Source organism: Medicago sativa, chromosome 1 (assembly GCF_051527215.1).
Source record: "Medicago sativa cultivar Bolivia chromosome 1, Bolivia_mono, whole genome shotgun sequence".
NCBI lineage: Eukaryota > Viridiplantae > Streptophyta > Magnoliopsida > Fabales > Fabaceae > Medicago > Medicago sativa.
The window spans coordinates 71556906-71571773 of record NC_140749.1 but is presented as its reverse complement, the minus strand read 5'-3'; the positions used below and the strand labels follow the sequence as shown (position 1 = coordinate 71571773).

At 33.8% G+C, this 14868-nt stretch overlaps 1 protein-coding gene across 2 annotated transcripts; it reads right to left on the bottom strand.

The window, feature by feature from the left end:
* Window positions 1–3176: 3176 nt before the first annotated feature.
* On the bottom strand, window positions 3177–14050 carry POK (Vps52 / Sac2 family). 2 transcript variants are annotated; one of them, XR_015021942.1, is made up of 20 exons: window positions 13887–14050; window positions 13726–13793; window positions 13553–13610; window positions 12568–12663; window positions 12276–12377; window positions 11742–11825; window positions 11358–11438; window positions 10429–10572; window positions 10201–10292; window positions 9571–9652; window positions 8729–8914; window positions 7952–8067; window positions 7789–7847; window positions 6695–6795; window positions 6225–6275; window positions 4953–5132; window positions 4741–4875; window positions 4464–4574; window positions 3884–3941; window positions 3177–3765 (listed from the first exon to the last, which is right to left on the bottom strand). XR_015021942.1 is itself a non-coding variant. In XM_085733688.1 (20 exons), exons 1-20 carry the CDS (start codon window positions 13911–13913, stop codon window positions 3461–3463), a joined length of 2100 nt encoding a protein of 699 aa, XP_085589814.1. In that variant the 5' UTR covers window positions 13914–14050; the 3' UTR covers window positions 3177–3460. The 2 variants fall into 2 exon arrangements, 1 of the variants encoding a protein (XP_085589814.1); XM_085733688.1 differs by having other exon boundaries at window positions 4464–4538.
* Window positions 14051–14868: the final 818 nt, after the last annotated feature.

Sequence of the window (14868 nt, the reverse complement as noted above, 5' to 3'; positions counted from 1 at the left end):
CTTAACATTTAAAAAATATAGCTTCTCTCCATATGTCTTTATACACTTTCAAATATATTATTCTCTGTATGTGACTAAACAATTGATAAAAATTTATTTTTTATATTTTAGGACATTGTTTAAGCATCCTAAAATAGTAACTTTTACATTGAAAAATTTATAATTATGACTTTTACATGTGTTTGACTTATATTTTCAAGACAATTTTCTTTTGAGGGTTCCTTAAACAAGGCCCTTATGGTCTGTTTGGTAGGCATGAAATAGGAAAGAGAGAAATAGAGTAGAGAGAATAAGGGGAGAAGTGTACTCTTTCTATCGTTTGGTGCAGAAGAGAAACTGGTGCGACAGATAAAAAGCCTATGGGTCCCACGTTTTTTTTCTTCTTCTCTCATGTGCGAAGAAAGAGGGAAGAGATGCAAGTTTTGGATGTTATTCCCATTATGCCCTTGTCTTCTACCTAGTTTTGTTTTTTATCACATTCAAACTCAGCTGTAAAGGTGGATCTGTGTATATGGAGAAAGGTATTGTGATGAAGGTGATGTGATTGGAATTATTGAACTTTTTCTTCTCTAAAAATGAAAATCACAAGCTATATTTTATAAGATGAACATGAGAAGGTTATTTTTCTTTTTCTTTTTGACAAAAGCTGAGTCTAAATTGTGCAGGAGGGTTTTTCAATTAATATGTAAATGGAGATGATGAAGTGGAACAACCAAATGGGTGTGTGAATCAGAAATTAAAACTAGAGATGAGTTTAAATTTTTTACTCGTGGTTTCTTTTTTTAGGAAAGGGGAATTTGTTGAGTTGGTCTAATAAAATTAAAATATTTAATTACTTAAATCAATTAATAATAAAATAATAAAAATAAGTAAAATATACTCCCTCCATCCCGGAATAACTGACCCATTTTCTAAAAAAAAGTGTCCCAAAATAACTGACCCATTTCAATTTTCAATACAACTTTCATCATTCCCAATACAATATAACACTAAATAATACTACTTTTATCATTCCCAATACAATATATTCCACTTTCCCCTTTATTTATACATTTTTCTTAATATGTGTGAAATGAGTCAAGAGGTCAAATAAATTGGGACGGAGGGAGTAATAATTTGTTAAATTATTCCAATTATTTAACCTGCTCATAATTAAATAAAGTAATTGAATTAATTAAATCATTTTAATGTGAGATTTTTTATCTCAAGGGTATTTTTGTATTTTTTGTTATTATCAACACTTCTCTCTTCTCTATTTCTTTCATCTTTCTCTTCTATCAAACAACCCATCAAATCTACTCTATTTCTCACCTTTTTCTCTCTTCTCATACTCTCTCTTACATACATCTCTCTTCACAACTTCTCTTCTAAACCAAACACACCCTTAAGGATTTTGTTAGCAATACTCATACTTTAAATTAATCAATCTAATAAAATTTCAATTAATGATCTTCGTGGGGTCAAAGCAAAATTTGAAGAGGGGGCAATACATTATAATCACTAGTTTGTAGTTACAATTTTTTTGAAGAAGTGGGGTCAAGTGACCCCATTTAGTATAGCCTGGATCCGTGCCTGGGTAAAGGTCATCAAATGTTGTCTCTGAGGTATAAAAGCAAAAATAACCTAAAAAACTATTTAATCCTAAAATGGATGTAATTATTCTTTTCTTATTCTGACATAAAATAGCATTTTTAGGATGCTAGTCATTTTTGGGAGGTAGAAGATCAGATACAAAAGTTTCTTCATTCATATGGATTCAACAGCAACTTATGTTCCTTTCATTAATTTAAAATTCACAGAGGTGCCCTACAAAACTACCAACATGTTTGTAAGCTCTCAAATATAATTCTGATTTCATCTCCTTCAATTGACATGGGCCATTCCTTTTAAACAATCAGAATTTGAGCTCTCCAATTGACCTTCAATTGTATAAATTCGATAGCAATAAATATTGGTCTCCTACACGTATAACAGAGGGCAACAGTAAAGCACCACCAATGACCAAAACCTTTATCCCTCGTTCTTAGTCACTTTCATTCACTTGGACATACACAGTGTGGTTGGTAAGACTTGTATTTTGATTGTTTAAAACTAACGTGAGTTAAAACTAGCGTGAGATTTTTTTTTTTTTTGAAAAAGAACTAGCGTGAGTTAACTCACGTAGATATTTACACTAGCGTGAGTTAACTCACGTAGGGGTGATTTTGTATTTTCAGTTGGGAGCGAACAATTTCTGTTGGGCAAAGAGCAGAATTCTACAAATAAAACCTACTTTCTCTCTTGCGCGAAGTTGTGGGCCATGATGGATTCTATTTTGGCGTTGCGTGTGGAGTACACATGAGTTAAAGATGTTCCAAGTGCTCAAGTTGAGGTTGTCCGTTTTTTTCAACAACAATTCTACGAGCTTGATGAGGTGGTGGTTTTTAGTAATGATAATAAACATCACACACACGTATATATAAATGAAGTTTATACGTATTTATCGTCAAATTACAAATAAATATAAATGCAAAATACTTAACTATATACATAGAGAGATTATTTTAGTAAACTGTTCGAGGACGTGAACCCTTCGAAGCAGGGACGTTCTCCCTGTTTTCATCCCCGCAAGGAAAAATTCTCCGCTTGTAGTACCTCAGATGGGGCACTCTCCACGGGAATCTGCATTCATGGGAAGACATTGACATCCCCAGAAAAAACATAAGTTTGATTGATATTTAATGGTAATGTCTAAAAATTTACACCTAATTGTGAGAAAATAATATTGTATGTAAGTGACACCAAAGCTGCTTACACTAGTTTAAGGACCTGACGAATGTAATGGTTAAAGCATTTTGATTGGTTGATATGACAACCTTATCATGAGTTTAAACCCACTGTATGTTTTATCTGGATAATTTTGTTCCCTTGTACGCCCATTTATATGATGTTACGATTATTATTCATTAGGATTCTCTTTTTTAGGGGTGTATTATACCATGATTACGAGGTTTGGTTGGCTGAAAATGATTCGCAATTTAAATGAACCAAATATTCATTTGGTTCACTAATTCGAGTAAGCCAATCCAAATCAATTTATTAAATTGTGGTTGCTGTTAAGATAAGCAAAGCAAACAAACATGAATATCATCCCTAAGATCTTAGTTGCTGGAATGCCATGCTCAACAGGAAAAAAGTAAAATAAAAATCTCTACCCAAATTAAAAATTACATTACAAAAACAGTGCAGTATCATCCCGTATTTGCATTCTGTATAATTCCATGGACTTGATATTTGTTGCATCTCTATCTAACTACAACTGAAGCATTCACCATTCTTCAACAATGCCAATTCGGTAACTATAGATGTACCCAAAACGAGCAAAAAATCTTAGTCCAAAAATGTTTTTTTTACAAAACATACATTGGATATTATGGATTTGGAATTAGATCCAACAGATAACTATGACTTCTTCAATAAATTAGAAAGTCCTCGAATATTTCCTAATCTCATACATGATTGAAGATATGGAAACAAGATCCTTGTTCAATGCAGACCCACCAGGGATCCTCTTGATGGAATCAGAGAGTCTCGTATAGTAAAGTAGCAATTGGGTCAATGCAGCTCTTAAGATCTCCATACCGCACAAAAAATTGCTGAAAGATGTGATGACATCTTTGTGCATCAACTCTATTGCCGCCTTCCACCTACTTGCAAAATCCTTCACCAGTGGCTCCACTTCCGCAACAGTTATAGGTTTATCAGGACTCGATGTTGGGTCCTCAGCTGATAAATTTCATGCAATCAAGCCCATAGTTTAGCAAATATTGAATGTAAATAAGATGCGACATTGGTGTTGTCGTTTTTTTTTTTTTTATAAGTGGTGTCATCGCTTTATACTTACAGGCTTTGGCCTTGACAAACTTGATTAAATCATTAAAATGCTCTTGGAGCAGTTCTTCCTGCAAGGATTAAAAGAAAAATAAAAGTAAAGACTTTTGCAATTGCAAATGAGAGCAAGAGAGTCAATTAGTTGTCTGTTACACCACGAAATAATCAATGAATACACTGACCCATCTTCTTTTTGAAAATTACATTAGTTCACATTTACTTGTTTCCTTTAGATGGAGATCATAGTTCTGAATAGTTTGTTATCAGCAAGTGGTATCTTGAGTTCTCCCCCACTTAATTTAACACAGAACTCTAAGCCAGCTAGTCTTATTTCTAATTCATTTCCTTCAGATCAGGACCGACAGCACTAAAATTTCCGAAAAAGAGTTTCAGTCTTAAATGACAATCACAACGCAAATTGGCAACAGAAACTAAATTTCGACTAAGGGGCAACATTTTTCACTTTTTCTTAACCAACAATGTGAAGAAATAGCAACTGAAAAAATTTGTTCTCGTATACTCTTTGCATGCACCATTAAACACGAACTTTAATTTGCAACAAAACCAGGTATGAAAGGATTGAAAGCAATTACCACAAATAATGCTGTATTGCTCTTCAGTAGTTCCTCAAAGTGCATTTGAATTTTGCCAGCTTCAGGACCTGCTTCCTGGAATCAAGCATGCGAGCAAAAATTGAAGTTACCCTGGATATTCCAAAATTGATAGAGCAAGCTATGATAATCAATTTTGACATGAACCACACCAGCAATTTGAAATGGAGTTTTGTTCAAGTACTTTCTAGGTGCAGATATATAGCTCTACAAAATAAAAATAAAAGTAAAAATAAAGAGCCAGCTTGCAGATTCTTACCTTCAAAACAGCGATTGTCATATCATAATTGTTTATAAGAAACACCGTTTGTAGTTTTGGCTTTGTGAAGTTCTTGGCAAGCTTGATAAGTAAATCATCAATGGCCATTCTAAGTCGTTCCAGATTCAGTTCAAGCTGCAATTAGTAAACAGATGGATTGCATTAGAAATTTACAAAAAGGAATGGATGATTGATAGGTTTATTATACTGACCTGACCATCCCCAAACTCAGAGTTTAAGTGGATAAGTGAAGCAGTAAACTCCGCATAACGCCTCATGACATAATGAGGATGAACATCATCTTCCCACAATGTCTTCACATTTGCATTTCGCAAACTGTTGAGGTGCATGTCGAATACCATCTTAAACCGAGGCCATAGGGAAATATTGACCTGCCAAAGTTATGAATTAGCTTTAAATATGACTCAAGGCTAGTTTTATCCATTTTCGTCATTGAACAATAGAAGGATTTCATATATCACAGTAAATAAAATATATTAGACTAAGGGAAATGTAAGAGAATTGAGAGTGTATATGACAAAACTTCAGACACCCAGGCCAAGAGAGTCCCGCCATCTAGAAAGTCTTGTCTAGGAAATGTAAGAGCCTAGTCATCTATGACTTTTATAGGTAGAACGGAGGGAAAAGGTTGAATTTCCATGGAGCAAAAATGGACTAGACATTTAACATGTCAGGTGTTGATGGCAAGAAGGACTCGAGGGCAATGTTTTAAGTGTGAAGAAAAAATTAATCCCCTCGCCAATGTTCTCATAAAAAGTTGAGGTTAGTCATATTGGGTGAAAAATGAAACCTGTAATGAGGAAGGAGAGGGAACGGCTTCAGAATTTGATGACCAAAATGAGGAGATATTTTTGGGGTCCTGACATATCCCAAACTTCTCGCTCCCACCGGCCGGCTGATGGAAATAGACTGACTACCGGAGATATTCGTGTTACTTCGTCTGCACTGGTTTGTATAAGAATGCGTGAGTTTCCCATAAAATGAAGAGTGGAGGGGACTTCGACTGCCTTCTTGTATCGGGTGAAGAGCTATACGGAGCTAATCATGAAGAGAACCGAGTAGCAGATGCTTATTCACTAGTTCATGGTGATGAAGTGCTAAAATCTATTCTTTCTTCACCTAGCTCCTAGCTGGTTGCAGGGTCGAGACATCACTTATTATCTGCTAGCTGCTCCCAATCTTGAGGATTCTAACTATGTTTCCCATGTATGTTGGTTGTACAGATTCAATTATTTCAAATCGATTTAAGTTCCAGCTAAGCAGTCAAATAGTTCTCTAACCGATACCCCAGAAATTTCAATGTTATAACTGTCTAGACTCAGAACCCTACAAGAATTGTAGGGCTACTTGTGACTAGATGAATTATGCTCATTTGAGTATAATATCAGAATCTACCAGCAATAAACACACTGTCAAGAAAAACTAATCTTGTTTAAGCAGAATGCATTGCCCAGGAAGCTGACCTTGTCTAAATAAGAATCCAAGCATGGAATCCGCCTCCGAGACATAATGAGCTGAAATAAATAAGTATATCAGTTTCAAATTGTTTGAAAGGTAAAACATTTGTAAATGCACAAATCTTTGCCAACATTCACATTACTGTTTGGTTTTAACTTTTAACTGAAACATAAAATGCAGATTGGAACTTATTTAAATTCTAATTGTGCAATGAAATCTGTTTGTGTTATATTATTCAATTCTTTGGTAATTTCTCAAGAAATGGTTTGTATCCCAAAACCAACGGGTCAGTTTTCATTGGAATTTCAAGAGGGTGGCTATGAATCAAATTCTTGGAACAAGATGATGGGATTGTTGAAAAACACTTGTTTGCATTACACCTTCTTTAGGCCGCAATAGCATCAATGTGGTTTTACTTAGATATGTTGTCCTTCTTACTGAAGACTGAAACCACTCTTACAAGTCAGAATGTTACCTGATGCTGGTGTATTATGCGAATCATAAGCATTAGACCTATAGCATCATAGCAGTTTGGAAGTATTGTACTGAAATGCTCATCCATGACACCAAAAGGACCTGTATAAACCAAAAAGGCATATCAATTGACCTATACAAAACCTGAACCCATATCTGAAAATGAAAAACTGACAAAATGATACAGTGGTGTTTGTTTATATACCAAAAAGGTACAAAAATAAAAAAGGGTCTTGCTAACGAGTGCCCTTAGAGCATCCACAATGGGAGAGTCTTAAACATTTAAGACCTGGTACCTAATAGGCACCCCCATTGTGGAAAAAAAAAGTGAGGGTCTTAAAAGATGTAAGGTCTAAATTAAGACCTCATTCTTAAATGGGCCCGCATTACTTTTTATTAAAATAATAATTAAAAAGTGTATTAAAATAGATAGTGTATTAAATAAATAATATTGGTGGGACCCAATTAGACCTTTTGTTAGAGGATCTCCATTGGAGTGGTTGAGTACCTATTAGGTACTATTATTAAAAAATTATTAAAAAGTGATGTGTCAATGTGGGACCCATTTAAGACCTCAAAGATGAAAGTCTCCATTGTGGATGCTCTTAGGGCACTCAAGGGAACTCTTTAAGGATACTAAATAAGTTATTCCAATGCATTTATTTAAAAAGTTAAACATTTCAATTTCCAATGCACTGAATACACATATTTTCATAAAAACTCACTACTTCAAACTCTTAAAGAGTGCCCTTAGGGAACTCATTAGCATTTCCCAATAAAAAATTGCTGAAAATGGCTTTCGTTACCATGCCATTATTGATTATATTAAATGCTAATGTTTATTTAGTTCAGCAATAAAACAAAATATGTGCAAAAATTACAAATTTCATACATAAGCTATGATCTATAACAAATCAACTCTACCATTTTTTGTTCCCATGTTGGCATAGTTTAAATTTTGCAATCTACAGAGTAGCAATGTAAAACCGAATCTAACAAAGTTCATTTTAAATATCAATAAGCTAAAGAAATTCTTTAGTCTATTGGACAATGACTGCAAACACTCCACAAAATTTAAGAACTCCATCACAATACCTGAAAAAATTTCATAGAACATATGTTGTTCCCCATAAAAATCCTCACAGAAATTATATCTGCAGATGCAAGGAAATAATGTCAACATGTATTTAACTAGGGTTTTTATGCACAGAAGGATTTTGTAAGACAATATTAAGTGCCATAGCAAGCTGGAGTGTACTCTGAAGTAGCAGTATCCATAAGCAGCTTCTGCAAGCTCCTGAACAGAACTTCATATGGATATTTAATAGAGCTGGCTTCAGCTATATGAGGAATCAATGCCGGTTCATCAATTTCCTGAAATAATGTCAAATCTTAAGGCCATAACCCAATGACTACACAATCTCTGCAGATCAGAGTCATCTCATGATTGTATAAATTTTGATTGAGTTTGGCTCCTCGCAAGTGAAGAGTGTAAAAATAACCTTCCATTGAAGAATCAACAGTTGAAATTGTGATAAAATATAAAATACATACACATATATAATAAATTATGAAATTGTTGATATCTTAATTGTTAACCTATCAATCATCGTTTATAATTTAAACTTTTATCCTCTAAAGTGCATCTCTTTCTTTAGAGGAGTCAAATCCAGTCACATTAACAATACCAGGGACCACAAAATATAACTTTCACAAATAAAAAGTATATAGCAAAGGCTCTCTAAGAAATTTCAATCATTTCCTAAAGCAAATAATTCAAAGTATCATAAATAAAATAAATTTTTAAACCAGCAACAGATCCCTAGGGGCAGGAAATATAATTCTGCTGAAAAAAAAAAAGTTTTCTTTCTCATCACACAATTATTATCCTAGTCTTGACTAACCTTCACTGCTCAAAATGAACTACTGACACCAATGGAAAGAAATACATGGACTCCTCGGTCAATTCAGATAGTATTATAAAACAAAAGGATAATATGCATAGTTTTTCCCTTTTTCCTAGGTTGAGTCATACCTTCAATATATTAATCCTATCCCCAAGAGCAAAAACAGCAGATCGATTCTTTAGCGGTTGCCATGCTGTTGCAAAAAGACCGCTGTTGCTTCTTGTCTCTACACCAATTAAATCATAGGATGTTGCTATATCCAATTGCAGTTTCTCCAATGCTTGTATGTAAGCACGGAAATGAGCACTAAGAACCTGCACATATAGAGGAGCATATGGATACTTCATCAAATAATTTTCAAATTCATTATATCCATTTCACTCAATATCTATATGTCTAAATATTGGAATAGTTGCTAAAAATTGATAATTGTAACATGGATCAGTGATTGGCCCAGCCCACTCAGCTCATACATATTACAACGAAAATAAAAGTCTTCCATGTGGTTCATCATTAACCGTGAAAGCCAGCAAATTAACATAGAATGAAAGTAAGTCAGGCCAACTCAAAGCTACCAAAGATTTTTAGATGCTACCATTCACACCTCGCTATAAACTTCACTTCGGGGGAAATGCATTTTTAGTGGGGGATTTTTTTTCTATATTGAACCTACACTTTGATTGAATACATAATCATATAAAACTAGCTTTTTGCCAACAGGCTCCAAGTCTTTTATAGTAAGCTTTAGCTTCTTTGAAATTGTAAACGTATATTTTTTTTTGAAAACAACTTTGCTGGCATATGGGCTGAGATGCTAATGTGAAGTTTATTTTCTAGAAAGATGCTTTCGAGCAAGAAATTTAAACAAAATGTGAAAACAAACAAACATTTTCCATCCTCATAGCATTATTTAGGATAACATTTTGATCAATAAAAATATTAATGGAAAATTCTGATTTTTAGCATTTACCTTGTTCATTGTATCAATATAAGCTGCACGAACTTCATTATATACTTCTTTGCCATGTTCCTTGAGAAAGTTAACAACATACCTACACTTTTACATTTCTATTTGTTAGTTTCATAAAGCACCCAAAGTTACAAAAATAACGAAAACGTTTTCACAATTTAAAGGTGGTTAACGAAAGGAGGTATGCAATGGTGCATGTCAGATCCTTCACTAGTTCTCTTGTTAGCAGCTCAAATGCAAATGACGACAAATAAAACATTTAAAATAAGAAATCCTTCAATAGTAGTTCAATAACAAAATTCTACAGATCGATCTGTATATAAGCACAATTTGTGATGATTTAGATAAAATTGTACATTCAAGGCTCAATACAATGTTGTTAAAAATATATTTAAAAAGTAATATCCAGTCAAAATAGCAATGAATAGATTTGTGCATGAAACAATTTAATACTCAAGAGAAATACATTTATAAAAATGTATATTGAAAAAACTCAACACCAGCAAACATGGGCATGTTGTCTAGTAGATAAAACTAATTGCTAGAGGAACCTTGTCAATAGGAATTCAGAATTCATAGCATACCAATCCATCAAGCTATAGCATTCTAAAAATTAATTAAGAAACTCACTTGTACTTTAAAAGGACACTTTGTTGAAGTATTTGGATATTTGTTTTGGGTTTTCTCAATGCATATAGTTTCTGAACAATGAAGTCAAATACCTGCAGATGGATGGATAACAGATGATATGGATATTTGTTTCTTTGATAAACAGCTCACAGAATAAAAGAAAATTTCTGCATTAAATTATAAACAAAAACAAAATTCCATACTAATACTGTTATTGATGTAGACAACCTTTGAGACTGCTTTCTGCCTGAGCTTTTCAAGCTCAGGTTGAACATCTTTTAGAGCTTTCGAAGCTTTAACCATTGTGTCCACTTCTACAAACTTCAGTTTCTTACTTAGAATCTCAAGAGTTCTCATGTATTCCTCATTGACCTGAAAAGCATCCAAAGTGAGAAAGAAATCTAACTAGAAGGGAATATACTAGTAGGAGAAGTAATGCAGAGCAGCATGCATGTCAAGTATTGGGTGGTGTACATGAAGTATGAAAAGTACACCTCGATGTAAAAGCATGTCAACTGTAGCTTAAAATGCCAAAGAAGACCAAGAAGAGACATCAAACCAGCAACAATAAAACTGTCAATCTAAGTACTATACTATTATTATGCCTAAACAAAATCAAACAAGAGACTTCTGAAAAAAACATGATCAAAACCAGAAGAGCTAGACTCTTTTTAGTTGATTCTCTAAGGACCCAAGCCAAGACACTAGTTTACAAATGCCATGATCTTAGATAATAAATGACCAGTGTTTATAATGTTGTGTGCAGGCTGCAGACCTTCTCAACACCAGCACTGCAATATTTGTTATGTATGTCTATTTTCAAATATTAGCTAAAAAACCAAAGTATTAGAAAACATATATTAGAGATACCAGATCCCTTGTTTCAAAGCCTGGACAGCTGGTAAAAATGTAGAAAATAAGAAGCAAACAATACCTTAAATTCAGGACGTAGGGACTAGGTCAACCCACAAAACTGACTTATAAGGTGAAGATTGACCAAACCTTATAAGTACTACCTAGGCCCTATCTCTAGTCAATGCCGGACTCTCAAGTCTCAACACTAGAAATATTAAATGTGTTTTGCACACTACCACAAAAAGAAATTAATAAAACATTATTGGAGAGGAGAGAAGTAGATTACAGAGAAAGCATAATACCTCTCCATCAACAAGGATGTCCACCATTCTCGGAGGGATAATAATGTCTTCCACAAACTTAGCCAGCTTGGATTCAGCCACCTATTGAGAGAAAAAAACAAGACCAATTATACTACATACTACATATAACACATGCAGGCAAAAGACAGAAAAACTTAATTCGCTGGGTAGTAGGGGAAACTAATATACCCCTCATCCAAACATGAATAGAAGTCCAACCATTAAAGAAATATTAATGAACTAAGCTAATTCTCAAAATGTAAACAGCCTTTTGATGCAATTTGATTTCCAGAACAAACTGATAATCAATTAATATTACGCCAAAAGGTGCTACAATTATAAATGTCTTTGAACTCTTAGATTGTTTATATAAAATGGCAATACCTTGCGATTCTTAAGCCTCAAACCCATATCCATAGACTTCTCTTGCAGAATTTTAATGTCTGAACTTATGGAACCAATCTCAGCCTGGTAAATAAAATTAAAATTCCGTGCTTTAATATTCAAAATCAACATAGAAACTGAAATTCAAATAGCTTGAGAAGTCCTTTAAATGATCGAATAAACGAATATAATTGTAGCATTTGTTTGACATATACTAACAGATCCTTAAAGGTGGTAAATAGACACTTCATTGTTGCATTGTTGCAAGGGGAAAATAATACTTCTAAAAGCTAAACAAAGTAGAAATGTCACATTCAAGCTTTAGAATAAACAAAAATTGTAGAGATTGTGGTGCCACTCCAAATGTAAAATACTTTCATTATCTGTCTTGTCCGAAAATCAGGAAAACACATTTACCACCATTTTTAAAGGATATTATTGACTAACTAAGAACTGGTTGGGTGGTTCTGCTTTTGATCGGTACAGATGCTCATAAATGCAATCTTTTTCAATTTGCTCAAAAGACCAACATACCTGAAATCCACTTAGCAGAGTTTCCATATGTGATAAGATATTATCACAATCATGAATTTGGTCATGAAGAGAGACTAGATTATCACTCTCTTTAATATAATCCTGCAATAAATGGCAGAGTTGTAAAATCAGTTGATTAGCATATTGTCAGCAACGATCGACAAAAGCAAGCCTACATGTACGATCATCGCTACAAGCAGACAGTAAAGACAGAAGCTTACTAGTCATCAAATCTAGCAAAGAAGAAACAAAATGGCGTGGCTATTTAATGCTCACAGTATTATAAACAAACCTGAATTGAATCCAACTCCACTTTACGCAAATCATTCTCAACTCCCTTAGTATAATCTCTAAGTTTTGGACCTTTAGATAGTATATTTGCAACAACCTACACAGAGAACAACAACTTAATAACTTACATATGTGTGGTGTATTTCTAGCTAGAAGTATAATTGAAAGGCAAGGACAACAAAAAGATGGAGAATGTGATTGTGACCTTTGACTATGCACATAAAGAACATACAATTGTTCATAAAATGTAACCTTAAATGAAGCCAATAAGAAGAATATAAAAAAAGTAAACATGCTTAAAGTGAAGTTAATTGGTGCAATTGCCTCCAATTGAAGAATTATTTTGAGTGTTTATAACTTGTATTGAAATCATTGCCCAGTACACCAAACTCTTCAATTGAGAAACAAAACCGACAAGCAAGGTCTCCTATTGATTATTGGATTATATCGAATTGTTCTCATATACGCGGTTAATAATCATTTTGGTAAATAGGTCCTCCCTCATCTCATTATAAGTGTCTCATTTGCAATATTTCTCTATCTCCAAGTTAATTGCCACTTCAGAATACCAATGATTTTTTTTTTTTTTTTTGAAGAAGCTAAACTAGCACCTTGAGTAGGAGCACACTCCAAGGTCCCAAGCCAACACCACCAGGTCAACCCAAGTGGGTTAATACCAATGAAACATTGATTATTTGTTTCCACTAATATACACTTATTCATTGTATTTCAACTCACATAACTTCTCTATTAACTACAACTAATAAGGAAGTTTTAGTAAATAAAACTCATTCTACCGTTGAAATCAACACAACTAATCCTTTTCTTAAGAATCGCGCACAACTCGTATGAGACATCGGAACCTTACAAAGCCACAACCAAAAATATTGATATAAAACATTATGCTGAGATCAACTATGCAATTTCATCGGAATCTAAAATAGCAGTGTTACAACACAAGAACTAAGTTGAATTAAATAACTCACTTCATCATTCTTACATTCCTCAAGCTCCTGTTGAAGTCCATCTAACGATATATCATCACTGCAAAATTAATTTAAGCAAAACATCTAAAATTAACATTCTTCATCGCATAGATAACAATTAACTAAAACAGATTGTAATTTGGAACTGCAATAGTAGAAGAGAGTATATTAACCCGTTTAGATCTTCTTCAATGGTTAAATCACCAACGAATGCTCCTAGATCAAATGCACTAGAAGGACTCTGCACACAAACAAATATTCAATGAAATTCGAAATGCGAATTCAGCAAGTAATTTCAGTGTAACAGAAAACGGTTATGGTATGATATGTGTACCATTGTGTTTGAGGCGACATCAGCCATCTTGTTTGTGTAGAAATTGTTCAGCGTTTTCTTTGATTACGATCGATTTTGAAAAAGTTAGCATGTGATTTGAAGAAGAAAAAGAGTGAGGAAGATCAATGAAAGAGTGTTGCGGTGATCATTGCCATTGACGTGATGAGATTTGGGAGACACGTCGGAGATGAGATCTACCTGACTGGAAATGATCCCGACGGTGGTTGGGCTTGGGCCTCTTGGGTCTAGAGATATATTAGAGTTTGAAAAAGATAATTTCTTTTTCCACCCTGCTCATCACTCCGTATGCCTCCAAAATTTTACCCTCGTTTGAATTGTATAATTTGAACTAGGTTAGAGACCCGGCGTTGCCCGGGTTAAGGTCATTTGCACAGACACATATATAAGCATATTTGATTTAGAATAATTTAAATTTAGGTTAAATTGCTGCTAACTTAATGCAGCATTTTTTAGGGAAATTATTATGTTAAGTTGCTGCAGACCTAATAAAATTAAGGTTTAATGTGTTATTGGTCCCTGCACTTTCATCAGATTTTGGCATTGGTCCCTGCACTTTTTTTTGTTTGGAATTGGCCCTTGCACTTTGTAAAAATATTGGTATTGGTCCCTCTGTTAACTTTCTGTTAAAAAAAACACAAAACTAACGGAGTGCCACGTGGCCCAATCATTTCACGCCACGTGGCACCAATACCAATATTTTTACAAAGTGCAGGGACTAATACCAATATTTTTACAAAGTGCAGGGATCAATACCAATAGTTTTTTGTTTTTTTTTTAACAGAAAATTAACAGAGGGACCAATACCAATATTTTTACAAAGTGCAGGGACCAATTCCAAACAAAAAAAGTGCAGGGACCAATGCCAAAATCTGATGAAAGTGCAGGGACTAAAGACATATTTAAGCCTAAAATTAATTAATATTTAAGCCCTAATTTATATGATATTTCAGATTATATAATC